The 11,666-nt window shown below is 50.0% G+C and overlaps 1 protein-coding gene across 2 annotated transcripts in view; it reads left to right on the forward strand.

Annotated features, from left to right (window-relative positions):
• The window catches only part of PDE2A (phosphodiesterase 2A), a 910,752-nt gene that overhangs the window by 285,269 nt on the left and 613,817 nt on the right, over nt 1-11,666 (forward strand). Inside the window, exons 1-2 of one of the 2 annotated variants that reach the window (XM_077451151.1) lie at nt 8,547-8,697; nt 8,938-9,001. In XM_077451151.1, coding sequence (XP_077307277.1) covers nt 8,654-8,697; nt 8,938-9,001 — 108 coding nt within the window. In that variant the 5' untranslated portion in view covers nt 8,547-8,653. Of the gene's footprint in view, nt 1-8,546; nt 8,698-8,937; nt 9,002-11,666 lie in introns of those variants that run through there. The other variant, XM_077451150.1, reaches the window with a different exon arrangement.

Raw genomic sequence — 11,666 nt, forward strand, 5'->3', positions numbered from 1 at the left:
GGTAGTCCCGGAGTCTGTACCGGCGTTATGGGGCAGGAAAGTTGATGTCCACCATGACGTGTCGTAGAGGGGAGAGAAGTCAGATCTTCAGGAGATTAGAAATAATCCTTCTTATGGATGGGGACATCTATGCAGGAAAGTAATTTCATCAGTAAACAGTGTGAATGAGAAGTGTGAAGATTCACACATAGTGGGAGGTGTGTGAATGAGCAAGAAGATGCCAATACTCTATCTTCTGCAAGGAGTCAGCTATGACAAGGTGCCCTCCTCTTCCACTCCTAGCACAGATCCATCTACCCTCCCCCCCCCTTTCCTCACCATATTGCCTCTCCATTCCCAACCAGACCAACCCCTCACCCATCCACTTTCAGCAAGGTCCCATATTGCCTCTCCACTGCCAGCAAGGTACCCTATTGTCACCCTATTCCCAACAAGATGCCAATTCCACTTCTCCCCACCCATCAACTTCCAGCAAGGTATCATACCGGCCCTCTACTCCCAGCAAGGTATTCTCCCCCCTGTCCCCAACTCCCAGCAAGGTGCCATATCCCCCTTCCATTCCTAACAAAATGCCTACCATTCTCACCAAGGTGCCATACCCCCCCCCCTCCACTCCCAGCATGGTTTTACCCCCGCCTTCCCTATTGCCCCGCAAGGTACAAGATCTCCTCCTTCATTCCCAGCAAGGTGCCATATCCCCCTTCCATTCCTAACAAGGTGCCTACCATTCTCACCAAGGTGCCATACCCCCCCCCCCCCACTCCACTCCCAGCATGGTGTTACCCCTGCCTTCCCTATCCCCCCGCAAGGTGCCAGATCTCCTCCTTCATTCCCAGCAAGGTGCCATATCCCCCTTCCATTCCTAACAAGGTGCCTACCATTCTCACCAAGGTGCCATACCCCCACCCCTCCCCCCCCCCACTCCCAGCATGGTTTTACCCCCGCCTTCCCTATTCCCCCGCAAGGTGCCAGATCTCCTCCTTCATTCCCAGCAAGGTGCCATATCCCCCTTCCATTCCTAACAAGGTGCCTACCATTCTCACCAAGGTGCCATACCCCCACCCCCCCCCCCCCCCTCCACTCCCAGCATGGTTTTACCCCCGCCTTCCCTATTGCCCCGCAAGGTGCCAGATCTCCTCCTTCATTCCCAGCAAGGTGCCATATCCCCCTTCCATTCCTAACAAGGTGCCTACCATTCTCACCGAGGTGCCATATCAATCACCCTTACATTCCTAACAAGATGCCTACCATACTCAGCAAGGTACCATATACCCCCCCCCCCTCTATTCCCAGCATGGTTTTACCCCCGCCTTCCCTATTCCCCTGCAAGGTGCCAGATCTCCTCCTTCATTCCCAGCAAGGTGCCATATCCCCCTTCCATTCCCAGCAAGGTGTCATATTACCCCTCCATTCCCATAAAGGTGCTACCCCCCCTTCCACTCTTAGCAAGGTGCCATAGCTCCCCCTCAACTCCCAGTAAGGTGCCATATCTCCCTTCCATTCCCAACCAGATGCCAGCTCCCCTCCCTTCTTTCCAAGATACCATGCTTCACTCCACTCCCAGCAACGTGCACCCCATTCACCCCTCACTCCTAGAAAGTTGCCACCCCCTCCACTCCTAACAGGGTGCCATTGAACTCCCCCCCCACTTCTACAAGTTGCACTTCCTTCCACTCCCACAGAGTTTACAACCCCCCCCCCCCCCTCCCAACCAGCAGGTTGCCACCCCCCTCTATTCCCAGGAAGATGCCATGCAAACTTCTAACTCCCTGAGAAGCGATATATCCCCCCACCCCCAGAAAGTTGTCTCCCTTTGTTAACAGCGCGGTATACTCCTACGTGACACCCCCCTCAGAATGGTGCACCTCCTCCACTCTTAGCAAGGTGTACCTCTCCAGCTCCAGGAAGGTGTACATCTCCTCTACCAGCAAGGTGACCCCCCCCCTCCCCCTCTGCTCATAGAACATGCCATCCAATGCCCTCATCTACCAACAAGGAACACACTCCTCCTTTTCCTGCAAGGTACCAACCCCTCCACTCCAAGCAAAGTGCACCTCCCTCTACTCTTATCAAATTGCCCCTCCTCCACTCCCAGCAAGGTGAACCCCCCCCCCCCCCCCACCACATCCAGAAAGGAGAACCCCCTCCGGTTCCTGCAAAATGCACCCCTATCTGTAGGTGCCATCTTCCCTCTACTCCCAGCGACGTGCAACCTTCTCCACTCTCAGTAAAGGGCGATCTTCCCTCCTCTCCCATTTGGGAGATAAGTAGTAGGAAGGGGTTGAGGTGGGGGTAGTGTGTGGAGGAGGGAAGAAGACAGTAGTCTGTCCAAACTGAAGTGTGGACCTTAACCCCCTTGGGACCTTTAGAAACGTAGAGCACCTGTTTTGGATGTCCCCTTCGGTGGAACGCTATCCATTGTTCTCCATAGTGGGGAGCCAGTCAGCTGGAGGAGTCTATCAGGGAGGACCCCGGAGTGGTCATAGTGCAGTACAGAACCGCCCTTCTCTCTAGTAAGGTGCCGCCCTCACCCAGTGCGGTGCTGACCTTTCTCCATTAAGACGCAGACCACCATCCTCTACAGTAAGATGCAGACCCCTCACTCCACCCCTCCCCCGCCACCGCTTAGAAGGTACAGACCACCTTCTCCAATTAGGTTCAGACTCCCCCCTTTCCAGTGAGGTGTAGAATACCCCCCCTCCAATAAGGTGCATACCCCCCTCTCCAGTGAGGTGTAGAACACTCTCCCCCCTCCAATAAGGTGCATACCCCCCTCTCCAGTGAGGTGTAGAACACTCTCCCCCCTCCAATAAGGTGCATACCCCCCTCTCCAGTGAGGTGTAGAACACTCGACCCCCCCCCCAATAAGATGCATACCCCCCTCTCCAGTGAGGTGTAGAACACTCGACCCCCCCCCCCAATAAGATGCATACCCCCCTCTCCAGTGAGGTGTAGAACACTCGACCCCCCCCAATAAGGTGCATACCCCCCTCTCCTGTGAGGTGTAGAACACTCGCCCCCCCCCCCCCCAATAAGATGCATACCCCCCTCTCCAGTGAGGTGTAGAACACTCGACCCCCCCCAATAAGATGCATACCCCCCTCTCCAGTGAGGTGTAGAACACTCGACCCCCCCCCCAATAAGATGCATACCCCCCTCTCCAGTGAGGTGTAGAACACTCGCCCCCCACAAAAAGGTGCATACCCCCCTCTCCAGTGAGGTGTAGAAAACTCTCCCCCCTCCAATAATATGCATACCCCCCTCTCCAGTGAGGTGTAGAACACCCCCCCTTCAATAAGGTGCATACCCCCCTCTCCAGTGAGGTGTAGAACACCCCCCCCTTCAATAAGGTGCATACCCCCCTCTCTAGTGAGGTGTAGAACACCCCCCCTCCAATAAGGTGCATACCCCCCTCTCCAGTGAGGTGTAGAACACTCGCCCCCCCAAAAAGGTGCATACCCCCCTCTCCAGTGAGGTGTAGAACACTCTCCCCCCCAAAAAGGTGCATACCCCCCTCTCCAGTGAGGTGTAGAACACCCCCCCTCCAATAAGGTGCATACCCCCCTTTCCAGTGAGGTGTAGAACACTCGCCCCCCAAAAAGGTGCATACCCCCCTCTCCAGTGAGGTGTAGAAAACTCTCCCCCCTCCAATAAGATGCATACCCCCCTCTCCAGTGAGGTGTAGAACACCCCCCCCTTCAATAAGGTGCATACCCCCCTCTCCAGTGAGGCGTAGAACACCCCCCCTTCAATAAGATGCATACCCCCCTCTCCAGTGAGGTGTAGAACACCCCCCCCCCGCCTTCAATAAGATGCATACCCCCCTCTCCAGTGAGATGTAGAACACTCTCCCCCCAATAAGATGCATACCCCCCTCTCCAGTGAGATGTAGAACACTCTCCCCCCAATAAGATGCATACCCCCCTCTCCAGAGAGGTGTAGAATACCCCCCTCCAATAAGATGCATACCCCCCTCTCCAGAGAGGTGTAGAATACCCCCCTCCAATAAGATGCATACCCTCCTCTCCAGTGAGGTGTAGAAAATTCTCCCCCCTCCAATAAGATGCATACCCCCCTCTCCGGTGAGGTGTAGAATACCCCCCCTCCAATAAGATGCATACCCCCCTCTCCAGTGAGGTGTAGAATACCCCCCTCCAATAAGATGCATACCCCCTTCTCCAGTGAGGTGTAGAACACCCCCCCCTTCAATAAGATGCATACCCCCCTCTCCAGTGAGGTGTAGAAAACTCTCCCTCCTCCAATAAGGTGCATACCCCCTTCTCCAGTGAGGTGTAGAAAACTCTCCCTCCTCCAATAAGGTGCATACCCCCTTCTCCAGTGAGGTGTAGAACACCCCCCCCTTCAATAAGATGCATACCCCCATCTCCAGTGAGGTGTAGAAAACTCTCCCTCCTCCAATAAGGTGCATACCCCCTTCTCCAGTGAGGTGTAGAACACTCCCCCCGTTCAATAAGATGCATACCCCCTCTCCAGTGAGGTGTAGAAAACTCTCCCCCCTCCAATAATATGCATACCCCCCTCTCCAGTGAGGTGTAGAACACCCCCCCTTCAATAAGGTGCATACCCCCCTCTCCAGTGAGGTGTAGAACACCCCCCCCTTCAATAAGGTGCATACCCCCCTCTCTAGTGAGGTGTAGAACACCCCCCCTCCAATAAGGTGCATACCCCCCTCTCCAGTGAGGTGTAGAACACTCGCCCCCCCAAAAAGGTGCATACCCCCCTCTCCAGTGAGGTGTAGAACACTCTCCCCCCCAAAAAGGTGCATACCCCCATCTCCAGTGAGGTGTAGAACACCCCCCCCTCCAATAAGGTGCATACCCCCCTCTCCAGTGAGGTGTAGAACACTCGCCCCCCAAAAAGGTGCATACCCCCCTCTCCAGTGAGGTGTAGAAAACTCTCCCCCCTCCAATAAGATGCATACCCCCCTCTCCAGTGAGGTGTAGAACACCCCCCCTTCAATAAGGTGCATACCCCCCTCTCCAGTGAGGCGTAGAACACCCCCCTTCAATAAGATGCATACCCCCCTCTCCAGTGAGGTGTAGAACACCCCCCCCCCGCCTTCAATAAGATGCATACCCCCCTCTCCAGTGAGATGTAGAACACTCTCCCCCCAATAAGATGCATACCCCCCTCTCCAGTGAGATGTAGAACACTCTCCCCCCAATAAGATGCATACCCCCTCTCCAGAGAGGTGTAGAATACCCCCCTCCAATAAGATGCATACCCCCCTCTCCAGAGAGGTGTAGAATACCCCCCTCCAATAAGATGCATACCCTCCTCTCCAGTGAGGTGTAGAAAATTCTCCCCCCTCCAATAAGATGCATACCCCCCTCTCCGGTGAGGTGTAGAATACCCCCCCTCCAATAAGATGCATACCCCCCTCTCCAGTGAGGTGTAGAATACCCCCCTCCAATAAGATGCATACCCCCTTCTCCAGTGAGGTGTAGAACACCCCCCCCCCTTCAATAAGATGCATACCCCCCTCTCCAGTGAGGTGTAGAAAACTCTCCCTCCTCCAATAAGGTGCATACCCCCTTCTCCAGTGAGGTGTAGAAACTCTCCCTCCTCCAATAAGGTGCATACCCCCTTCTCCAGTGAGGTGTAGAACACCCCCCCCCCCCTTCAATAAGATGCATACCCCCTTCTCCAGTGAGGTGTAGAAAACTCTCCCTCCTCCAATAAGGTGCATACCCCCTTCTCCAGTGAGGTGTAGAACACTCCCCCCGTTCAATAAGATGCATACCCCCCTCTCCAGTGAGGTGTAGAAAACTCTCCCCCCTCCAATAAGGTGCATACCCCCCCTCTCCGGTGAGGTGTAGAACACCCCCCCTTCAATAAGGTGCATACCCCCCTCTCCAGTGAGGTGTAGAACACCCCTCCCCCCCCAATAAGGTGCATACCCCCCTCTCCAGTAAAGAAAACAGGGGGAACATTTGGGACTTTGAGTGAGACATAAGGGAAGGTTTACCTCTCCATCCCTGTGCTATATGTAACATAAGAGGGGGGGGGGGGGGGTTGGGACTTCAGACGGGGTGTGTCTGGTGACACCAAACAAATCATGTAAGTAATAACATCCACATGATTATTACTGAACCATGAAATGTCTGACATCATACAGCATAACATGTATGGAACCGCGATAAACATCACATTGGAAAAATTGTCAATGGCCCATCACAGTAAAAGATCATTTATCCCTTTATAGAACATGGATGTATGTCTCCTGATGAATGGAAGAAGTCCTGAAACGCGTTGTGCCTACCTTGATGCATCCAGTGTACATCGATATTCTAAATGGTTTTACCAATTTATGTTTTCACCAGAATTCTGCTTAATATCTGGTGTGCCTTTCCTGGTATGTGTACAGCGGTGACGCTTTTTACAACTGTACTCTGCATGTTATGCTGTATTATGTCAGTGGGGGAGGGTTTAGTTTAATGTTTTGTTTCATTGTTTATTAATAAACATGTGGATGTTATTATTATTTACATGATTTGTTTGGTCTCACCAGACACACCCCGTCCGAAGTCCCACCCCCTCCCCTCCGCCTCTTATGTTACATACCCTCTCCAGTAAAGTGTAGAATGCCCTCACCTCCAGTAATACCCCCCTCCCCTCCAGTAATACCCCCCCTTCCAATAAGGTGCATACCCCCCTCCCCTCCAATAATACCCCCCTCACCTCCAGTAATACCCCCTCCCCTCCAATAAGGTGCATACCCTCCTCCCCTCCAGTAATACCCCCTCCAATAAGGTGCACACCCCCCTCCAATAATACCCCCTCCCCTCCAATAAGGTGCATACCCCCCTCCCCTCCAGTAATACCCCCTCCCTACCATTAAGGTGTATACCCCCCTCCCCTCCAATAAGGTGCATACCCTCCTCCCCTCCCCTCCAGTAATACCCCCCTCCCCTCCAGTAATACCCCCTCCAATAAGGTGCACACCCCCCTACAATAATACCCCCTCCCCTCCAATAAGGTGCATACCCCCTCCCCTCCAATAATACCCCCTCCCCTCCAATAATACCCCCTCCCCTCCAATAATACCCCCTTCCCCTCCAATAAGGTGCATACCCCCCTGCAATAATACCCCCCTCCCCTCCAATAAGGTGCATACCCCCCTCCCCTCCAATAAGGTGCATACCCCCTCCCCTCCAGTAATACCCCCTCCCTTCCAATAAGGTGCATACCCCCTCCAATAATACCCCCTCCCCTCCAATAAGGTGCATACCCCCTCCCCTCCAATAATACCCCCCATAAGGTGCATACCCCCCTCCCATCCAATAATACCCCCCTCCCCTCCAATAATACCCCTACCCTCAAATAATACCCCCTCCCCTTCAATAATACCCCTCCCTTCCAATAATACCCCCTCCCCTCCAATAATACCCCTCCCTTCCAATAATACCCCTCCCTTCCAATAATACCAATCCCTTCCAATAAGGTGCATACCCCCTCCTGTCCAATACTTCCCCCCTCCCCTCCAATAAGGCGCATACCCCCCTCCCCTCCAAAAATACCCCTTCCCTTCCAATAAGGTGCATACCCCCTCTCCTTCAATAATACCCCCCTCCCCTCCAATAAGGTGCATACCCCCTCCCCTCCAATAATACCCCTCCCCTCCAGTAATACCCCCTCCCCTCCAATAAGGTGCATACCCCCCTCCAATAATACCCCCTCCCCTCCAATAATATCCCCTCCCTTCCAATAAGGTGCATACCCCCCTCCCCTCCAATAAGGTGCATACCCCCTCCCCTCCAATAATACCCCCTCCTTTCCAATAAGGTGTATACCCCCCCCCTCCAATAATACCCCTTCCCTTCCAATAAGGCGCATACCCCCCTCCCCTCCAATAATACCCCCCTCCCCTCCAATAATACCCCCTCCCTTCCAATAAGGTGTATACCCCCCCCTCCAATAATACCCCTTCCCTTCCAATAAGGTGCATACCCCCTCTCCTTCAATAATACCCCCCTCCCCTCCAATAAGGTGCATACCCCCTCCCCTCCAATAATACCCCTCCCCTCCAGTAATACCCCCTCCCCTCCAATAAGGTGCATAGCCCCCTCCAATAATACCCCCTCCCCTCCAATAATATCCACTCCCTTCCAATAAGGTGCATACCCCCCTCCCCTCCAATAAGGTGCATACCCCCCTCTCCTCCAATAATACCCCCTCCCCTCCAATAAGGTGCATACCTCCTCCCCTCCAATAATACCCCTCCCCTCCAGTAATATCCCCCTCCCCTCCAATAAGGTTACATACCCCTCTCCCCTCCAATAATACCCCCCTCCACCCCCCTCCAGTAAGGTGTAGATTCACCCTTTCTAGAAAAATACAGACCTCCTCCCCTCCAGTAAGTTGCAGACCCCTTCCCCTGTAGTAAAGTGCACCCCAGTATGATAAAGCTCCCCCTCCCCTGAAGAAAGGTGCACCCCCTCTTTCCCCTGCAGCCCCCCAATCCTCTAACCTCCCATGTCAGCTCCTCTCCTCGGTGTACTCCGGCACTAGGACCCTGAGCCTCCCCCCCACTGCACTGCACATCCTCCGTCCCCCCTCTGGAGTGCGGTGTGCGGCTCCTCTCCCCGCCCGTCTCCCCTTCACCCCTCTCCATATCTCCGCACACCCGGCGATGTGGATCCTCCGATCGGCGTGTCCGTTCTCTGCGGGGAGCAGGTGGGAGCAAATCCGGAGCGGAACCCTTTTCTGAGACCGGGGAGGGGGGGAGGGCGCTGGGGAGGGGCGGCTTTTCAAAAAGGATGGCTCTTTATTTTACCACCCTTCCCCGAGAGCCGAGCCAGGACTTCACATTCATGTGTATTTATCCATGTAGTCCGAGCGTGTGTGTGTGCATCGGGCGAGCGACATGATCCTCATCCTACATCACATACTCATCGCTCTTCTCCGTTTATTTAGACGGGGTCAGCAGGCTTTTCTGAAGGCGGACGAAGGGACTCCGGCATGCTCCGAAGCGCTCCAGGTAAGACCAAGTCTTCTATCCTTCTGTATCCGTCTTCTGCACTTCTATTAGTCTTCTATTCTTCTATCCTTCTGTATCCTTCTTCTGTCCTTCTATTAGTCTTCTTCTATCCTATTAGTCTTCTATTCTTCTATCCTTCTGTATCCGTCTTCTGTCCTTCTATTAGTCTTCTTCTATCCTATTAGTCTTCTATTCTTCTATCCTTCTGTATCCTTCTTCTGTCCTTCTATTAGTCTTCTTCTATCCTATTAGTCTTCTATTCTTCTATCCTTCTGTATCCTTCTTCTGTCCTTCTATTAGTCTTCTTCTATCCTATTAGTCTTCTATTCTTCTATCCTTCTGTATCCTTCTTCTATAATTCTATCCTTCTTCTATCATTCTATCCTTCTATCATTATATCCTTCTTCTATCATTATATCCTTCTTCTATACTTTTGTATCCTTCTTCTATCCTCCTTGTATTCTTTTATTCTTCTATCCTTATGTATTCTTCTTCTATCATTCTTTCCTTCTTCTATCCTTATGTATCCTTCTTCTATCATTCTATCCTTCTATTAGTCTTCTATTCTTATATCCTTCTGTATCCTTCTTCTATAATTCTATCCTTCTGTATCCTTCTTCTATCCTTCTTCTGTCCTTATTTATCCTTCTTCTATCATTCTATCCTTCTATCTTTCTATTAGTCTTCTATTCTTCTATCCTTCTGTATCCTTCTATAATTATATCCTTCTTCTATCCTTCTGTATCCTTTTTCTATCCTCCTTGTATTCTTCTATTCTTCGTCTATCCTTCTGTATCCTTCTTCTAGAATTCTATCCTTCTGTATCCTTCTTCTATCTGTCTTCTATCTTTTTCTTCCATCCTTCTGTATCCCTCTGTATCCTTCTTCTAGCCTTCTATCCTTCTGTATCATTCTATTCTTCTATCCTTCTGTATCCTTCTATCCTTCTGTTCTTCTTCTATTCCTCTATCCTTCTGTTCTTCTTTTATCCTTCTGTCCTTCTTCTATCATTCTTCTTCTTTCCTTCTATTCTGCTATTCTTCTTATATTCATCTTCTTCTATCCTTCTATTCTTCTTCTATCCTTCTATTCATCTTCTTCTAGCCTTCTATTCTTCTTCTATCCTTCTCTTCTTCTTCTATCCTGTTCTTCTATTCGCCTTCTTCTATCCATCTTCTATTCTTCTGTTCTTCTTCTATCCTTGTTTTATCCTTCTTCTATCCTTATATCCTTATGTTCTTCTTCTATCCTTCTACTCTTCTTCTATCCTTCTTCTATCCTTCTGTTCGTCTTCTATCCTTATATTCTTCTATCCTTCTCTTTTTCTATTCTTCTTTCCTTCTTCTTTTATCCTTCTATTCATCTATCCTTCTATTCTTCTATCCTTCTTCTATTCTTCTATCCTTCGATTCTTCTTCTCTTCCTCTTTTATCATTCTTCTATTCTTATATCCTTCTATTCTTATATCCTTCTATTCTTCTATCCTTCTCTTCTTCTATCCTTCGATTCTTCTTCTCTTCTTCTTTTATCCTTCTTCTATCCTTCTATTCTTCTCCTCTTCTTCTATTCTTCTTCTGTTCTTCTTCTATCTTTCTTCTATCCTTCCCTTCTACCATTCTCTCCTTCCCTTCTATCCTTCTTCTATCCTTCTTATATCCTTCTATCCTTCTTATATCCTTCTTCTATCCTTCTATCATTCTCTCCCCTCTTCTGTCCTTATATCCTTATTATATCCCTCTGTCCTTCTTCTATCCTGGCACTTTCTATCTTTCTATCTTTATATTCCCTCTTCTATCCTTCTATCCTTCTCTTCCCTTCTATCCTTCTCTTCCCTTATGTTTGATAGTCTCCTGAGACATTATACCCTTCTTCTCTCCTGATACATTATATCCTTCTTCTCTCCTAATACATTCTATCCTTCTTCTCTCCTGAGACATTCTATCCTTCTCCTTCTTCTATCCTTCTTCTCTCCTGAGACATTCTATCCTTCTTCTCTCCTGACACATTCTATCCTTCTTCTTCTTCTATCCTTCTTCTCTCCTGATACATTTTATCCTTCTTCTCTCCTGATACCTTCTATCTTTCTCCTTCTTCTATCCTTCTTCTCTCCTGTGACATTCTATCCTTCTTCTTCTAGCCTTCTTCTCTCCTGATACATTCTATCCTTCTTCTCTCCTGATACATTCTATCCTTCTTCTTTCCTGACACATTCTATCCTTCTTCTCTCCTGAGACATTCTATCCTTCTTCTCTCCTGATACATTATATCCTTCTTCTCTCCTGATACATTCTATCCTTCTTCTCTCCTGACACATTCTATCCTTCTTCTCTCCTGACACATTCTATCCTTCTTCTCTCCTGACACATTCTATCCTTCTCCTTCTTCTATCCTTCTCTCCTGAAACATTCTATCCTTCTTCTCTCCTGACACATCCTATCCTTCTTCTTCTTCTATCCTTCTATCCCTCTTCTTCTTCTATCCTTCTTCTCTCCTGAGACATTCTATCCTTATTCTTCTTCTCTCCTGACACATTCTATCCTTCTTCTTCTTCTATCCTTCTTCTCTCCTAATACCTTCTATCCTTCTCCTTCTTCTATCCTTCTTTTCTCCTGACACATTCTATCCTTCTTCTTCTTCTATCCTTCTTCTCTCCTGATACCTTCTA

Source organism: Lithobates pipiens, unplaced genomic scaffold, assembly GCF_037356315.1.
Source record: "Lithobates pipiens isolate NorthernLeopardFrog02 unplaced genomic scaffold, aLitPip1_a1.2 Scaffold_23, whole genome shotgun sequence".
Classification (NCBI taxonomy): Eukaryota; Metazoa; Chordata; class Amphibia; order Anura; family Ranidae; genus Lithobates; species Lithobates pipiens.